The 19,410-nt window shown below is 43.1% G+C and overlaps 1 protein-coding gene across 1 annotated transcript in view; it reads right to left on the reverse strand.

Annotated features, from left to right (window-relative positions):
• LOC126298230 (cadherin-like and PC-esterase domain-containing protein 1) overlaps positions 1-19,410 on the reverse strand; it is a 99,094-nt gene that overhangs the window by 22,929 nt on the left and 56,755 nt on the right. The window contains exon 4 of the mRNA XM_049989536.1: positions 9,482-9,569. Within this exon, the coding sequence (XP_049845493.1) occupies positions 9,482-9,569 (88 nt within the window). The remainder of the gene's footprint in view (positions 1-9,481; positions 9,570-19,410) is intronic.

Here is a 19,410-nt window from a genome sequence, read left to right on the forward strand (position 1 = left end):
GCTGCACCATAAGCAGTGAGTTGTAGGGCGAGCTGGAATCCGAAAAACACTTATCACAGATGCAAATGACCTAACAGGGTAACAGGGATCGAAAAGTCATAAAACTTGGACTGTTGAGCAACGGAAGAATTTTATTTGGTCGGATGAGTCTTGTTTCACACTGTTTGAAACTTCTGGTCGCGTTAATGACCCAAGAGTGGAACATGGTAGGGTTTCCAAGACTACAGGGCCGCTGGTCATACAGCTTGCATCATTTCGTTTTGTGAGCACGAGGGTGAATTTTCGCATTTGCTCTGGCATCACAGTCACCAGATTCAACGTTACTGAGCCTTTGTTGTCTGCATTGGACATAAGGGTGCTTGATCGCTATCCACTTTCATCATCGCTATCTGAACTTGCCACTATTTTGCAGGAGGAATGGTATAAGATTCCCTTGAAAACAAAGAAGACTTGTATGTATCCATTCCGAGACGATTGGAAGCCATTTTGAATAACAACGGTTTCTCTACACCGCATTAGGCATAGAAATGTGTTGTGTTTTTGGCCTTTGCATATTTTTGTCCACCTCCTGTAGCTCCTTGTTCAGACATCACTAGAAAAATATTATAATTTCACAATCTGCGACATGGTAGCGAATAGAAACTGACCCAGAAAGTGTAGACTATTTCTTTTTATTTCCGTCTATGATCATAAACTCATTACGTCCTCAGACTGCTGGTCTCCGTCAGCAATGACCATCGTCAGATCTGCAGCAACACATGGGAAAAACACAAATACAACTACTGGATTGTCTACAACTTAAAACATAAAGTAGGCCATAATGGAAAGTACTACAGACATACATGCGAAAATCATGCACTTTAAATGTGACGAGACATACCTATTTTAAAAGCATGTCCTAAAATAATGGAGCCATAGTGGCATCGTCAGAAGATAAACATAAAATCAGTTCAGCATCGTTGCACATATATAAATATGGTATATACTAGGTCACAATGTAGCCCGACTAATCTTTTTGACAGCGCTACCGTTCACAACAAACTGCTGTATAGTGGCCACAAAATGATTTTGACGTAAGTTCGATAGATGTCGCTACTGTAGGAGTATATAGTTCTTCATTTATGTGGTTGTACGATATGGAATAAAAATGTATGTCATACTTTTATCTAAAATTTTCCACAAGAGCGTATCAGAATTATTGTCACTTAACTATTTCCTTTTTAACAATCTAACTTTAGTCATGGTTTTAATACTGTAACAACTTATACAACTGGTAAACCCGCTAGATACTTTACCGATTGTATTCTTCTTTTTATTACACATTGTACAATTATATAATTGAAATTTATTCTAAAACAGTATACGTTATTGTATCATTTTTCGGAGCAGATGTAAACAACCTGAAGAATCTTCAGTAGGGAAATCACAAGAAACCTCTGCGTTAATACTGCGGCAGATTTGGAGACTGAATAATCAACTTTTGATCGTTAACCATGTGCTGGGCTGCGATGAAATTCATTCATTTCTAGGTTATTTCTAGCATTATAATTTACAACAGAAGTCCCAAATGGATGGCTAATAGTAGAAGTTGCTGCCATGCTGCGAGTGAATTACAGGATTACCTACAATTCTTCAGCCGGATGTGACACTCTTTGATAGTGAACACACAATCGCATCTAGTTTTGAAAATTAGCAGCACATTAACGTGTATGATGGATGTTTGTCAGGATCTATTGTAGAGGGCATAATAGGTAATGACTTTTAGAGCTATAAGAATGTGTCAGTAATGGAAAAAATAAAAAGAAAGAAAAAGAGAAAACACCAACAAATCTGATATTTTCTAAATAAAAAGTATGGAATTTCAGTCGTAGAGAACATTTACCTGTTAAGTTGATGCCGGTCGGTGTGGCCGAGCGGTTCTAAGCGATACAGTCTGGAACTGCGGGACCGCTACGGTCGGAGGTTCGAATCCTGCCTCGGGCATGGATGTGTGTGATGTCCTTAGGTTAGTTAGGTTTAAGTAGTTCTAAGTTCTAGGGGACTGATGACCTCTGATGTTAAGTCCCATAGTGCTCAGAGCCATTTGCACCATTTGTTAAGTTAATGCAGTGTACTATTCTGTAGATACATCGAATTCATGTTTTGATGGTGTGTCTACCATAGCCAGAAAAATCTGACGGTGTGCCTTTAGTCTGGTTGTAGCGTGTGTAATAAATACATGGGTCACGAAGGGGAGATAATTTACAATGAATTAGCCGCCCTGTCCAATACCACATCTTTATCACCATATAAAAATTCTTACCTGCAGATCTACTCTCTGACCGTGGTAGCATCCGATGATGACCCTGATGTCTGTGTTTACGCCAGAATGAGCGACATAAACTGGGATAATGGGAAGCGCGCAGTCAAGTAACAGAGAAGTAGTCAGTTAATGGCATAATTATACGCTGAACTTTTAGAAGCATATCTGAATTTAAGGTAGCCTTATTACAGCATGGAATAACATCAATCGACAGTTCTGGAATACTCGATATTCAGTGAGTCCTTCGTCCGAAAGACAAACAAGTAATAAGAGAGAAACAATTGAACATGAAGTAATAGATTATCCAGTCCTTAGATAGTTCTAACAAGTCGAAAGTGAATGTTTTTTCCAACGCAGCGTACATGTGGTATGGTGGTTAACCATGGCTGATGCAAGACAAGTACACAGAGGACGGTAAGCACAGCAGTCTTTACCACACTAGCACTCATATGTAAGTGACGCAGACGGCTCACAGCACAAGCTGCGTGATGGCAAAATAATAGCAATTAAGGTAGGCATGTACTTGCTCTCGGAGGGAGAGCAGAATTCTATCGTTGTGAATTTAGACACGATTTATTCCACAGAAATGAAAGTTAGTTGATGTTAATTAAAGATAATTTGGTTCCAGCCGGAAGATCAAGCGTCTCAATAGGTTCCATGTAAAAGCTACATCCAAATGGCTCCATCTGAAACTGCGTCCGAGTGAGCTCCACCTAAAAGCTGTATCCACATGGCGTCCGCCAAAAATCCTCAACCGAATGGGACTGGTGTGTGTGGTGCAGCGAGCCTACTCAAAAAAAATAGTTGCTCCTGTGGTCAACAACCTAAGTAGGGAGCAGCACAGACTGTTCCTTCGGCGTTTTGGCTCGAGGGGCAGAGAAGCCTCCCTGGTGCTTAGGCTGGACATTCTGTGGGTGACCAGGAGAACGACTCCAACCAGATAAACGCTTCCTTTCATTCTGGCGCGTCTCTGGCTGCGATCTGAATGCAACGGCTCCGTCTTTGCTGATTTACGCGATCTTGGGCCTTTCTTAAATTAATTGTTCAGTAGATACTAATTCTAATTTGGCACAACATACGACTGTCCTGCATATAGGCAACATATTTATGAGTCCAGAAGGACAAGGAAAATTGATAATATAACATAAGATTGCCTCTTAAGTTTTCCGACTCGTTAAATATTGACACAATTGGTCTCCGATTATTGTCATTGTATTTGCAGTTTAGCGTTCAGTATGAATTCATGATCGAAAATGTAATTTTTCAGTTAAGTATTCTTTCTTTGTGAGAGAATGGATGAGACAGCAGCTTAGGTGTCTCCACGTTTGCCAGATGCATTGCGGTAAAGTCTCAGGTTTACATGGGCAGTGCTCTACAAGACTGCATTTGTGGCCGTGGTTTCTCTCTTCAAACTTTTGTGCTTTTAAGTATATAGTGTTTTATTTCAGCATGAGTGTAGTGTTTCTTTCACGGTACTGATGATGAAAGGAGAGAGTGAATCCCAGTGACATCAGGTATCGCTCTTCTCTCGAATAGAAAAACTGTACCATCCATGTAAATTCCGCATAAGACGGCGGATCACTTTTGGAAGTCACATGCCTTTATTGTAGTAGATGTTGCGAAGACATCTGCGATTGAATCTGGGATATTGTCGCCTGAGTTGATCGTGCAATGTTACCTTAATGTGTGTTGTCATTGTTGTTTATGGTGGTGGATTATTTGATACTAAGTCAATGCAAATACGATCAGGAGTTCTGTAAGAAACGTTCATTTCTCATATGAGATATACAGGGTGTAAATGTTAAGTTGACAATCCAGAATAGCTCGAAAAATAAGCTTCACACGAAAAAATGTGTAGAATGGTAAGTTGATTATTTTAGAGGGAGACATCTGCTGGTGCTAAAATTAGCCCGCCACCCCAGCCGCCTGGGGGTGGGACGGGAGGCAACTTTAAAATTTCAAATAGGAACCCCCATTTTTCATTGCCGAATAAGATTCTACTTAAACAACTCAGTACATTTAGTCTTAAACATTTGTTTTGATTCTTGGTGGTTGGTGATGTAGTTCAACAAAATCAACGTTATCATTTTGGGTGGAAAATGGTTACGGATAAATAAAAAAAAATTTATTTTCTTCGTAAATTGTGATTCGCTAAAACTAAAACTCTCCCTCTCTCCCGATATGGTGGGGTTTGAGAGAGAGGAATTAGAGTCTTACAAATGTTGACCCAAATATCACTACTAATATTAACATAATGGCGGGCTAATTTTAGCACCAGCAGATGTCCCCGTCGAAAATAATCAACTTTAGATACTACACATTTTTTGTGTGAAGCTTATTCCTCGAGTTATTCTGGTTTGTCAACTTAAAATTTACACCCTGTATATAGAGTAATTTAACTTACGTGTCAGGCATGGCTAGGGAACCAAAAGGGGGCAGTCAGGCTCTGATTGCCTGTGACCACCTGGCATATTCGTCGTAGAATGGCAGCTGACGTAACGGTTTTACGCCATTGACGTGATATCAGTGACGACGATATCTTCCCACCATTTAGCTCTCCAGACTGGTGTTTCGGTAGCCTGTGCTCCAAGAGCTTTGCAAGAACTCTCATATATTCATATACTGTCGCTCGATGTTAGAATATTTTCTACCAACAAAACCACCGTGATGTACTTGTAAGCAATGTGAGCGCTTGTCTTGCCCTACATGAAATATCCGTGAGTTTTTTTGTTAAATGTTACTAATCTGATTAAAAGTTACTCATCTGGACGATAGTTCCAGGATACTGTTCACACGTCTATTAGAAGTTTTGTTTGGTGGAAAAAAATGTATCATGTTGCACTAATAGCGCACTACATTTCCGTATTCAGAACACACAGAGTATCTCGACGTAACTATTGAGGATTTTTCATAACTTCAACGTTGATGTTTCTGCTAGGGGCGCGGGGTAGCCGCGCAGTATATGGCGCCTTGCCACCGTTCGCGCGGCTACCACCGTCGGAGATTCGAGTTCTTCCACAGGCATGGGTGTATGTGTTGTCCTTATCGTAAGTTACTTTAACTCAGATTAAGTAATGAGTAAGCCTGGGGACCGATGATTCAGGAGTTTGGTCCCATAGGAATTTACCACCACCAATGTTTCTGCGATCTCAAGCACCGTGATAAATACAGACCTGTTTCATCAGAGAAAATAAGTACTTCAGTATCAACCATTACGCCTAGACGGCAATAGCCAGTTGCAGTGCTGACTACGAGCAACAGCATCTTAATTGACCATTCGATGCACTATCGTTACTTTGAATGGTTTCAGTCTGTGTTAGTGCAGAGCTCTATGAGTGTATTGCACTGCCATACCAATCTCAAGTGGTAAGTGGTGCAGCTATTTTCTTAGGTTTCCTTCCAACACAGCATCTAACTTATCCATTCGGTTAAACGCGAAACGCCCCTCCAGTGATGTACACGTAAGAACGATGAAGCGATGTATAACGTAACAGGGGCAGTGCATCACGTGATGCTATGGCCAATAGCGTCATTCGGCCGCGTCTGTCAGTAGCGTACCTTTCGAGATGTATGTATAATTTTTACCGTTGATTTTCATCTTAGTTTAGATATGGCGACAGTACTTTCTAATTGTAGTGTTCTGTAAGAGTGGCATAAAGCATGCGCAATAAGTATTACATCAAGAAGGGACAGCGAGAGTTTCCCGGGCAAGCAAATTTTTGTAGGGAGAGTCAGAAGCAGAAAAGAAGGCCCGATTTGGTGATCACCCCAATATTGACAGTTACCAGGCTAGATAATGGTTGGTGCGTAAGGCGAGGGTTGGAGACAGAGAGCTCATCGGTTACGCCACAAAGAAGACTTCCTGACATAAAAAAATTTACGTGGGCAGAAGAGGAGGAGAAAGTGAAATGAAACCTTATGGTGAATGCAGAATGAAGTCCAATTTACAAAGAAGTTCGCCGTATGAGCCTACTAAGGAGTACGGCGTTTCACTTCCTCTGGTCTTGATGAATGCACTGATTCCCGTGGGAAGGGTGTCATAAAGTTATTGTATCCTCTTCTGAGACATGGTGGCCTACACTTGTTGTAACTGGTCCTTGATATCCTGGCAATGGGATGGTGTTGATGTCTGAGATGGTCCCACAATTGTTTCATCAAGGACAGATCTGAAGATCTTGTTGGGCAGGAGAATATATCAAAATCACTCATATAGTTCCTGCAGACACACGAAATGTGTGTATGAGCATTGTCCTGTTGAAAAATGGCACCATGGTACTTTTGCATTGGAGGTAACAGTCGAGGACACAGAATGCTCGTGGTGCACCGTCGTACCATCAGAGTTCCCTCACTACCAGTTGTGATCTCAAGTCATATCTGATGGCTTCCCATACCACGACGTAACACCGCTGTTCATCTCCAAGACATTGGAAAAATGGAACCTCTTCCCAGATCGCCGCCATATTAGCCGACGACGGTCATCCCGAGTACTGCAGAACCGCGATTCATCACGGAACATAATGCGACAAGATTCATCAACAGTACGTGTTTCCTGGTCACGGCACAGCTATAAAGGTATCTGTTTGTGTTGTGGTGTTAGTGACTGCCTGCGCGGTGGGCGGTAATTCCCTAGTCCGCCGGCTGCTAGTTTCCAACGGATGGTGCGGAATACCACAGAATGTTGCAAGGAGTCCATCACATATTCTCGGGAGACAGATGCATATATTAAGCAGTCGTGATGTGCTTAGTGCACGATAGGGCCATCCTCGCTTGTAATGGCAGCCGTGGTCGACCGGAACCTTGATCGTCGACTGGAACCTTGAGGAAAGCAGTGATATCCTCATACTCCCAGTTGGGCCAGTGTCATATCCGAGTGCCACACAAATCTGGATATTGTACGATTCTACCAGTCGACCAAATGGAGATCCACGGTTCTGCCAGCCGCTGATTACTCTGTCTCATATTAGCACGCGGTATCTCCATGTCTCCCACAGTGATCACCCACATTTGACGCTGTTCATACCTCATGTATACCATAATATGCCTGGTAACAACACTAAATCCGAACGCCACTAATGTATTCTGGTGGTCGCTCTACTTTTCAACGAGAATTGTAGCTCTAATCACTTTCATATGTGCTTAAAACGATTGCGTGTACGAAGATACACTGACACTCTACCCTGATCTCTGGGTGTCTCACTTGTTTGTCAGGTAGTGCATATTTCAGCCCTTTCCTGTACAGAATGCATCCCGCGCTCGCTTTCTGAATCGTACACTACTAGAGGCTCTGAGGCACGGGCCAGCGTGTGATGGACGATTGGATCGTCCCTCCGCTTTCTTCGCTCCCGCGCATCCCTCTTCGTAGCACTTGCGTCGTTTCTAAAACACCCTGTGTATGCTGCAAAAAGATGTAGATTGTAGACGACGTGTACCCTTCCAACGCCGTTATATATTTTATCCACTGTAGAACTGGTCTCATGAATTAACGGGAATTATCGTTTACCTCTGTACGACACAAAATGCAAGCTAGAGTATTTCAGCATGTTTCAAAAAGATTCAGCTGATTTTGCAAGAGTATACCTTCCAACTACACCCACACAAAAATTTGGGGTGAATTCTAAATTACGCGTCGAATCTAAAAGTTTGGCTTGGCGCCAATTGTAGGTTGCACTTCATGTGGATGTCGATAAGCGTCTACCTGAGGCAGATATTTCGCTCGCTCTTATACTCAGATGTACATTCTGTATTAAGGATATAATTTCACACCTGCATCAATTATCATGCATTTTTTTGTGTGTGTTTTATCTGACAGAACATAAATGAACCTACTGACGATGGTGAAACGTCACCAAAACATGTTTGGGTGATAAACAAGAAGACTTTATGTTTGCAGAAGCCAGAATCATGTTTCCATAATTGGAGATACAGAGTTTTCTGTAAGTGCGAAATTTTGGAAACATGCCGAAAACATTTTTCGACAAGCCGGATCACAACCGCACTAGCACCTCCAATTAACACCATTTCTTAACAATGTGCTGCCTCAGAGATGGGTTTGACGTAAGGTTCATGCAGATCTCGCATTGGAACAATGGCGTCCAAGGTTGCCTTATCTCACAGTTTGCGATTGTTTTGTGTTTGTGAAAGACTCCGTCTGTAAGACTCCACTTGATGGTTCAAATGGCTCTGAGCACTATGGGACTTAACATCTGTGGTCATCAGTCCCCTAGAACTTAGAACTACTTAAACCTAACTAACCTAAGGACATCACACACATCCATGCCCGAGGTAGGATTGGAACCTGCGACCGTAGCAATCGCGGGGTTCCGGACTGAGCGCCTAGAACCGCTAGACCACCGCGGTCGGCACTCCCCTTGAATAAACATTTCTCCAAGGGCGTTTTATCACACGAATGTGAATGTTTTTTATACTTGGTGAAGACGATGTCTATGAGATTCCCCTCGAAATGACTTTTGGTGAATTGTGACGCAGCATAGGAAGAGCAATGAATGCCATAAGTCGAAAAAAATGGCTCTGAGCACCATGGAACATAACTTCTGAGGTCACCAGTCCCTTAGAACTTAGAACTACTTAAACCTAACTAACCTAAGGGCATCACACACATCCATGTCCGAGGCAGGATTCGAACCTGCGACCGTAGCGGTCGCGCGGTTCCAGAACGTAGCGCCTAGAGCCGCTCGGCCAATCCGGCGCCATAAGTCGAGACATGTTCGTCAAAATATGGGCGCTTTTGACAGTGGCCTGGATGTTTGTTCTGTTTCCGATGGAGGTCACTTCGAAAGTCTGTGATAGGTACATGTAAATTTCTTTCCTAAAAGTAATAGCGTTGTTCGAGCATGTGCGTGAAAGCGACACCTTTTCAGAACCGGATTATTCTATGCCCAAGTTAAAATTAACCCATGCTTTTTTTTTAATTCAGTAAATGACGCAGTCTTCTGAAATCGACGGAGTCTTTTTGAAACACCGTGTGAATAAAAAAGTGCAATAAAATATTACATACATTATATTACAAAATAGTAAAAATATTAATTTGGTTAGATCATTTATTTAAGCTCAGTTTAAATGGATGTAACAGATAACTGGTATTTTTATGCTCTGAGGCTGGCTGTATAGGTGAGGGCAAAAAAGATTAAAAAGCATCAGTTGATATTTGGGTTCACGCACCTTAGGCAGGTAGTGTACGCCCTCGGACGGGATGTGAAAGCCTGAACCGAGCGTCTTGACGACGATGCGTGCTGACTGCAGTCCCTCCCTGTAAGAAACACAAACAGATAAGCACACTTCATTCCACATGCATTTCTTGATAAAATAACATCATCCTGTGCTCACGAGTTACGTGTAATGCTAACGGGAACAGTAGTGGCTGTCAGATACATTGCACTGAGCCGTGACAAGATCATTTCAGTTCCAGGAGGACGATGTCATAAAAGCCTGACCACAAGCTCGGATACGATGAAGATAGGAGAGAAGACCAGCCGTATTCTTTTGAAGGTACCATCCCCTGAATTAACCGCAGTCGATTGAGGTAAACCACAGCGAACCTAAATCTAGATGGCAGGACACGGTTTTAAGCCCAGCTCCCTCCGACTGTGAGTCTTATGTTTTAAGTACAGTGTCCCTACGAAAACTGTATTGTTAAAGTGCACATCGAATTACCTCTGAATGAGGGCTGGTGAAACAGTACAATCTGTGGAATAGACCACGTTTCAGTTCGCGTGTTGCTGCCAGATTATGGATTTAGGCCACTCTTTCTCACGGAGATCAACAAAGCTACATTTCGAGCACAAATCGAAGAGAGAAACTTTCACACCTGAATATGACGTTCTGTGTCTGTATATGAAATAAATTTCATACAAAACTCAGTTACAATTAAATTACTGTATATTTATTGTAGGATTATCTAAATTATTCGTAGTCATCTTGGTACATCGGTGACTGTATCTAACTGCCTATGCCGGATTTAAGTATTATCCTCGGTAGAACCAGAGCTTTTTCTCGACGGGAGACCTCTACAAGCTCCATTTAGGCTCTTGAGTGCAACTACGAACTTACGTAATGTGGGTTCCAGGTTGGAAAGCTAACATTAACGATTGGGAGAGCGGTGTGCTAACCACATAAATCGCAATTATAGCAGCACAATGAAGCTTTAAGCAGAGAACGGACTAACAGACGTTCGGCAGCTGAAGGTTACACAAGAACAACTATAGCACACGGATGAGTTTCGTTAATAGTGCCTCATACAACACCGTAATACAAAAGTAGACAGTAATGGAAAAACGAAGGTGTAACTAGTTCAGATCGTGTTTCTGTGCGTCTCATATTTCTTCATTTATTTCAAAAAGGATCGATGTCTTCTTCATTGCCTTCGGCTTTTTTATTCATCCTGAATGTTTGGTTTTTCTGGAGGTACTACTTTTGTTTCTGTACCGCAAGATTTCCTGTAGCTACACTATTATTTCCATATATATCTAGGAGCGAAAAATCAGGAGTGGAGAAGCGGAACCAGTTGCGTACTTTTCTAAACGTACTTGGGAAATCATTTACCATTAATGCATCAGTCATAAGGCCACTAGAATGTGCTAATTATATAATGGTACATATTAAGTATCGTATTACATTTTAAAACTAACAGACTGCAGTAAATAGCGAAAAATATTTTTTGAAACGTGATTGATAGAAAGCTGGAATGGGCTTCATGCGACCGTTCGTGAAACACGTCGTGCTTACTTCATACCGTTTCATCTGCGCGGAATGATATATTTCTCTGTTCTGCTTAGAAATATCAGTACGTCGATTCTAAGCGGTCCCACAGCTTCCCCCGAATTTAGTCTTCCGTTAGCATGCGGTCTTACTAATATTCACCTATCATAATAAACTCAGACAATAAAACAATTTTCTGTCGTTAATTTAGATGGAACACCAACTGATTTCCATTATTTCACAGGAAGTTCATTTCACGATCGTCTGGCAATATTTGTCTAGGTTTCCTTATGAAATTCTTAAGCACGAGTGGTTGGAATTTTCGAAGAATTAGAGCACTACCTGCTATAACCAGTGTCTTACGTAAGTGAAAGTTTGTGTTAAAGCCTCAGTGGCTGCACACAGTGCTTTAAATAAGCACAATTCTAACATACCCTTGCGTTCCTCCGACCTTCAGCAACTTAAACAAGTTATTGTATTTTTCCTTGCAAAGAGTAGGTAAATTGAGACTTAGGCTAACCTGGCATTCTTCCAGATTCACCTAACTTGAAATATGTGGCTAAATATTAGTTGATCTTCGTATGGTCATGTTGGACCAGGCATTGCTTTTAGAATCGTTATCCTGGTCTTCTATTTGGCTCTCGTTTTCTCTCCATGGGCTTTTTTTCCCTTCTGTCCACTTGTTTCTTTTTCTTTCTTTTAATTTCATTCTCTGGCTGTACAACACAACACAACAATTTCTCTTTTTAATGAAAAGTTTCCTATCTGCTGCTTACACTATTTATAAATGTGCTCTCTCGATGTTCTTTTTAATTTATTGGATCCATGGCGCATTCTTTAATTTTCCTATATATGTCACAGTTTTGTTTATAACCCTCATTGTTGGGATACTTTCAACATGTTCATACAATCTCAGCCTTCGTTTCCTAATGTCTGCTCCCAGAATTGATAATTTCTCCGTTAAATTATAAGATTCCTCTCTTTATCAGTCCCCCATTCTTAGAATTTTGCTCATAACCCATTGTTTCTCCTTGAGGATGTTTTCCAGAGCTCCTTTTCTGTTTAGAATATAACTTCCCCCTGTATACAGAACTTCAGATTAGATCACGGTGTTACAGTGTCTAACAGCGATTTGTAAATCAGCTTTTTCAGAGCGTTCTTAGGGTGACTTCTGTCGGGTTGCCTTGGTTTCAGTGTCTGCTAGATCTGCTTAATCGCCTGCGAAAGCTAAGAAAGCTGTCTCAATGACTTCTTTAGTCCCTCCAAGTTTAGTAGGCTTCCTGAGAATTTGGTTTTTGGTTCTTTTTTCCAATTCCTTAATGACTTTATTCAGAATGAGATTGAAGAGGCGTGGTGACGGACCATCACCTTAGCGAACACTGGTTTTAATTGCAAAACGCACTCATATTCCTCCCACAATTTTACGTTGAACTTTTTATCCCGAGAGTTTCCTTCATGAGATCTACTGTCTTTGGAATTACTCCCTATCCTTCTGTAATATCAAAAAGATACTTTAGGTCAACCGAATCATATGCCTTCAAAGTCAACTAAAGTGCCGATAATTGGGATGTATTCGATGGCCTTATATTTCACTATTATTCTTAAGTTGAAAATTTGTTCTGCACACTAGCGCCCTGCTAGAAAGCCGTCTTGGTATTCACTCATCTTATGTTCAAGATACGCTTGTGTTGTTAGAAGCAAATACGTCGTGAATATGTGGCACTTGAGCTGAAGGAGACAGATCCATCCGTAGTTATTTATGTCTACTAAGACATCTTTCTGGAGTAGTTATTTGAGTGTGCACTTCTAATCTTCTGGCAGTTCTTCTGCTTGCCAAATATCCGATACGATTTGTCTAAGTTCGTCTAATGTGTTTCTCCCTACGTGCTTCAATAATTCCACGCGATGGTGTCATCTTCCCAAAAATGTCTGTTGTTTTTAGACCTAAGGATACGTTTGTAGATTTCATCTTTGGTGAGTGGTTGGGACTCTGGGTATACTTGTACACTCCTGGAAACTGAAATAAGAACACCGTGAATTCATTGTCCCAGGAAGAGGAAACTTTATTGACACATTCCTGGGGTCAGATACATCACATGATCACACTGACAGAACCACAGGCACATAGACACAGGCAACAGAGCATGCACAATGTCGGCACTAGTACAGTGTATATCCACCTTTCGCAGCAATGCAGGCTGCTATTCTCCCATGGAGACGATCGTAGAGATGCTGGATGTAGTCCTGTGGAACGACTTGCCATGCCATTTCCACCTGGCGCCTCAGTTGGACCAGCGTTCGTGCTGGACGTGCAGACCGCGTGAGACGACGCTTCATCCAGTCCCAAACATGCTCAATGGGGGACAGATCCGGAGATCTTGCTGGCCAGGGTAGTTGACTTACACCTTCTAGAGCACGTTGGGTGGCACGGGATACATGCGGATGTGCATTGTCCTGTTGGAACAGCAAGTTCCCTTGCCGGTCTAGGAGTGGTAGAACGATGGGTTCGATGACGGTTTGGATGTACCGTGCACTATTCAGTGTCCCCTCGACGATCACCAGAGGTGTACGGCCAGTGTAGGAGATCGCTCCCCACACCATGATGCCGGGTGTTGGCCCTGTGTGCCTAGGTCGTATGCAGTCCTGATTGTGGCACTCACCTGCACGGCGCCAAACACGCATACGACCATCATTGGCACCAAGGCAGAAGCGACTCTCATCGCTGAAGACGACACGTCTCCATTCGTCCCTCCATTCACGCCTGTCGCGACACCACTGGAGGCGGGCTGCACGATGTTGGGGCGTGAGCGGAAGACGGCCTAACGGTTTGCGGGACCGTAGCCCAGCTTTATGGAGACGGTTGCGAATGGTCCTCGCCGATACCCCAGGAGCAACAGTGTCCCTAATTTGCTGGGAAGTGGCGGTGCGGTCCCCTACGGCACTGCGTAGGATCCTACGGTCTTGGCGTGCATCCGTGCGTCGCTGCGGTCCGGTCCCAGGTCGACAGGCACGTGCACCTTCCGCCGACCACTGGCGACAACATCGATGTACTGTGGAGACCTCACGCCCCACGTGTTGAGCAATTCGGCGGTACGTCCACCCGGGCTACCGCATGACCACTATACGCCCTCGCTCAAAGTCCGTCAACTGCACATACGGTTCACGTCCACGCTGTCGCGGCATGCTACCTGTGTTAAAGACTGCTATGGAGCTCCGTATGCCACGGCAAACTGGCTGCCACTGACAGCGGCGGTGCACAAATGCTGCGCAGCTAGCGCCATTCGACGGCCAACACTGCGGTTCCTGGTGTGTCCGCTGTGCCGTGCGTGTGATCATTGCTTGTACAGCCCTCTCGCAGTGTCTGGAGCAAGTATGGTGGGTCTCACACACCGGTGTCAATGTGTTCTTTTTTCCATTTCCAGGAGTGTATATGGTCTCCCCAGGAAGTCGTAGAAGTAGTTCTCGACAGTTGAATAGCTGAGAGAAGTATCGTGCTGGCTCCCTAAAGTTGTCTTCATTTGTCGGAGAGATTTTATCGTCCTGCTTTTTGAAGTATTCGTTCAAATGGCTCTGAGCACTATGGGACTTAACATCTGAGGTCATCAGTCCCCTAGAACTTAGAACTACTTAAACCTAACTAATATAAAGACATCACACACATCCATGCCCGGCCGGCCGCGGTGGTCTATTGGTTCTAGGCGCTCAGTCCGGATCCGCGCGACTGCTACGGTCGTAGGTTCGAATCCTGCCTCGGGCATGGATGTGTGTGATGTCCTTAGGTTAGTTATGTTTAAGTAGTTCTAAGTTCTAGGGGACTGATGACCAGAGATGTTAAGTCCCATAGTGCTCCGAGCCATTTGAACCATTTGAGCCATCCATGCCCGAGGCACGATTGGAACCTGCGACCGTAGCGGTAGCGCGGTTCCGGACTGAAGCGCCTAGAACCGCTCGGCCACAACGGCCGGCTTGAAGCATTGGTTCTGTGGTGTGTATCCACGGTTGTTTCTTCTCGATGTCATGTAAAAGCTACGTGTGTTGTGTTCTCTGATAATCTTTTCAACAAATCCAGTAGTTCTATTTTGTGCCTCCTCTTTCTACATCTACATCCGTACTCCGCAAGCCACCTGACGGTGTGTGGCGGAGGGTACCCTGAGTACCTCTATCGGTTCTCCCTTCTATTCCAGTCTCGTATTGTACGTGGAAAGAAGGATTGTCGGTATGCTTCTGTGTGGGCTCTAATCTCTCTGATTTTATCCTCATGGTCTCTTCGCGAGATATACGTAGGAGGGAGCAATATACTGCTTGACTCTTCGGTGCAGGTATGTTCTCGAAACTTCAACAAAAGCCCGTACCGAGCTACTGAGCGTCTCTCCTGCAGAGTCTTCCACTGGAGTTTATCTATCATCTCCGTAACGCTTTCGCGATTACTAAATGATCCTGTAACGAAGCGCGCTGCTCTCCGTTGGATCTTCTCTATCTCTTCTATCAACCCTACCTGGTGCGGATCCCACACTGCTGAGCAGTATTCAAGCATTGGGCGAACAAGCGTACTGTAACCTACTTCCTTTGTTGTCGGATTGCATTTCCTTAGGATTCTTCCAATGAATCTCAGTCTGGCATCTGCTTTACCGACGATCAACTTTATATGATCATTCCATTTTAAATCACTCCTAATGCGTACTCCCAGATAATTTATGGAATTAACTGCTTCCAGTTGCTGACCTGCTATTTTGTAGCTAAATGATAAGGGACCTATCTTTCTATGTATTCGCATCACATTACACTTCGCTACATTGAGATTAAATTGCCATTCCGTGCACCATGCGTCAATTCGCTGCAGATCCTCCTGCATTTCAGTACAATTTTCCATTGTTGCAACCTCTCGATACACCACAGCACCATCTGCAAAAAGCCTCAGTGAACTTCCGATGTCATCCACCAGGTCATTTATGTATATTGTGAATAGCAACGGTCCTATGACACTCCCCTGCGGCACACCTGAAATCACTCTTACTTCGGAAGACTTCTCTCCATTGAGAATGACGTGCTGCGTTCTGTTATCTAGGAACTCCTCAATCCAATCACACAATTGATCTGATAGTCCGTATGCTCTTACTTTGTTCATTAAACGACTATGGGGAACTGTGTCAAACGCCTTGCGGAAGTCAAGAAACACGGCATCTACCTGTGAACCCGTGTCTAAGGCCCTCTGAGTCTCGTGGACGAATAGCGCGAGCTGGGTTTCACACGATCGTCTTTTTCGAAACCCATGCTGATTCCTACAGAGTAGATTTCTAGTCTCCAGAAAAGACATTATACTCGAACATAATACGTGTTCCAAAATTCTACAACTGATCGACGTTAGAGATATAGGTCTATAGTTTTGCACATCTGTTCGACGTCCCTTCTTGAGAACGGGGATGACCTGTGCCCTTTTCCAATCCTTTGGAACGCTTCGCTCTTCTAGAGACCTACGGTACACCGCTGCAAGAAGGGGGGCAAGTTCCTTCGCGTACTCTGTGTAAAATCGAACTGGTATCCCATCAGGACCAGCGGCCTTTCCTCTTTTGAGCGATTTTAATTGTTTCTCTATCCCTCTGTCGTCTACTTCGATATCTACCATTTTGTCAACTGTGCGACAATCTAGAGAAGGAAGCACAGTGCAGTCTTCCTCTGTGAAACAGCTTTGGAAGAAGACATTTAGTAATTCGGCCTTTAGTCTGTCATCCTCTGTTTCAGTACCATTTTGGTCACAGAGTGTCTGGACATTTTGTTTTGATCCACCTACCGCTTTGACATAGGACCAAAATTTCTTAGGATTTTCTGCCAAGTCAGTACATAGAACGTTACTTTCGAATTCATTGAAAGCCTCTCGCATAGCCCTCCTCACACTACATTTCGCTTCGCGTAATTTTTGTTTGTCTGCAAGGCTTTGGCTATGTTTATGTTTGCTGTGAAGTTCCCTTTGCTTCCGCAGCAGTTTTCTAACTCGGTTGTTGTACCACGGTGGCTCTTTTCCATCTCTTACGATCTTGCTTGGCACATACTCATCTAACGCATATTGTACCATGGTTTTGAACTTTGTCCACTGATCCTCAACACTATCTGCACTTGAGACAAAACTTTTGTGTTGAGCCGTCAGGTACTCTGTAATCTGCTTTTTGTCACTTTTGCTAAACAGAAAAATCTTCCTACCTTTTTTAATATTTCTATTTTTTCTCTGATTAACATTTCCACCAGCTATCTGATCTGTAAGAAGTGTTGTTTAGTCGCAGGAGATGTTTACTGTCATATTTCTGGAATGCTTTCTTTCGTTCTTCCAAAGCTTCCTCACATGTTGAATCCCACCAAGGATGGAATGTGTTCTTTTTCCTTGAGATTAGCGTTTTGGCATTCTGTATGACCTTGGTTAGAAATAACTGCCTTATGTTTGTCATATTCCTCTTTTGTATCGTATTTTTTGGATTCTTTTTCTGTCAACTCGGAAGATTTGTTTTTATGGTGTACTCCTTTAGCAGTAAATTTAACTTTGGTCCACTAGATAGCGAATTGTGTTGGTGTTTGCACCACTGTGAAGTTAAACATGGTGAACGTCTTTCTGCGAATTGTATGTAGGTGATCTATTTGATATTCACCAAGCTACTGTCTGGGTGACCAAGTCTTTCACTTTCGGGGATGTTTACTCAGAGAGGTCGACATGCGCTTCAGATTGTTTTGTTGACACAATCCAATGAGTCTGGTCCTGTTCTTGTTGATGAATTTATGTACTTGGTAACACTTGTGTTGTTTGCCTCTGACAACTTTTACGTTGAAATCGCGTAGTTGAATTCTTATATCTTCACCAGGAATTTTTGAAACTTCCGCCCAAAGTTTATTCCAAAGTTATTCAACCTTTCAGGATCTTTCTTGTTATTGATGTTTGTGGAAGCATGATCTATTGTGGAGTGGCATCTACTCCGGCTCTCTTGTCCATTTTGCTGTTAAAGATAGGGGAGTTGCCGTAATCTGTGGTCGTCGCGTATGTGAAGCGTGTTTTCTGAATAACAAGTAGCTGTTAGCTTTTTTATATAGTTTTCAAAAGTGGTAGTGTAATTTGACGAGTTGAATTAGGGTGTTTATACTGAGCGTTCAAATGTAAGTTATGATTCTTTCCTGGTAGTTATCCAGAGAACTCCGATTTCCTCTGTGATCGTGGCACCCACGTACCCCACAATCCGAACGCCTGGTTGCCGTTCATTGTTGGGCACACTGGTTATCAAGGTGGATAAAGTTGTTTTTGTTCTCACGAATCATGATTGCCTGTGATGAAGATTTTCTCCAAGTTTCGATTGGGGTTTCATTTTATGGTGGTAGCCATTTACTCAGGGAAATGGGACATTGTTTGTTGCTGTGGTCTTCAGTCCTGAGACTGGTTTGATGCAGCTCTCCATGCTACTCTATCCCCTGCAAGCTTCTTCATCTCCCAGTACCTACTGCAACCTACATCCTTCTGAATCTGTTTATTCTATCCATTTCCCTTTTTAAATTTTCTAACCTACCTGCCCGATTAAGGGATCTGACATTCCACGCTCGGATCCGTAGAATGCCAGTTTTCTTTCTCTAGATAACGACGTCCTCCTGAGTAGTCCCCGCCCGGAGATCCGAATGGGGGACTATTACATGACATAACTGTTATTCAACACCATGTAAAAAACATGGACATTTTGAACTTAGCTGATACAATTTAAACTTCGTGATGCACTTTGTACAACTACATCTACATCTACATCCATACTCCGCAAGCCACCTGACGGTGTGTCGTGGAGGGTACCTTGAGTATCTCTATCGGTTCTCTCTTCTATTCTAGTCTCGTACTGCTCGTGGAAAGAAAGATTGTCGGTATGCCTCTGTGTGGGCCCTAATCTCTCTGATTTTATGCTCATGGTCTTTTCGCGAGATATATGTAGGAGGGAACAATATACTCCTTGGTGAAGGTATGTTCTCGAAACTTCAGCAAAAGCCGGTACCGAGCTACTGAGCGTCTCTCTTGCAGAGTCTTCCACAAGAGTTTATCTATCATCTCCGTAACGTTTTCGCGATTACTAAATGATCTTGTAACGGAGCGCGCTGCTCTCCGTTGAATCTTCTCTATCTCCTCTATCAACGCTATCTAGTACGGATCCCACACCGGTGAGCAGTATTCAAGCAGTGGACGAACAATTGTACTATAACTTACTTACTTTGTTTTCGCACTGCATTTCCTTAGGATCCTTCCAATGAATCTCAGTCTGGCATCAGCTTTACCGACGATTAATTTTATATGATCATTCCATTTTAAATCTTTCCTAATGCCTACTCACAGATAATTTATGGAATTAACTGCTTCCAGTTGCTGCTTCTAGTGACTGAAATGG

The sequence above is a fragment of the Schistocerca gregaria genome, chromosome X (assembly GCF_023897955.1).
Source record: "Schistocerca gregaria isolate iqSchGreg1 chromosome X, iqSchGreg1.2, whole genome shotgun sequence".
Taxonomy (NCBI): Eukaryota; Metazoa; Arthropoda; class Insecta; order Orthoptera; family Acrididae; genus Schistocerca; species Schistocerca gregaria.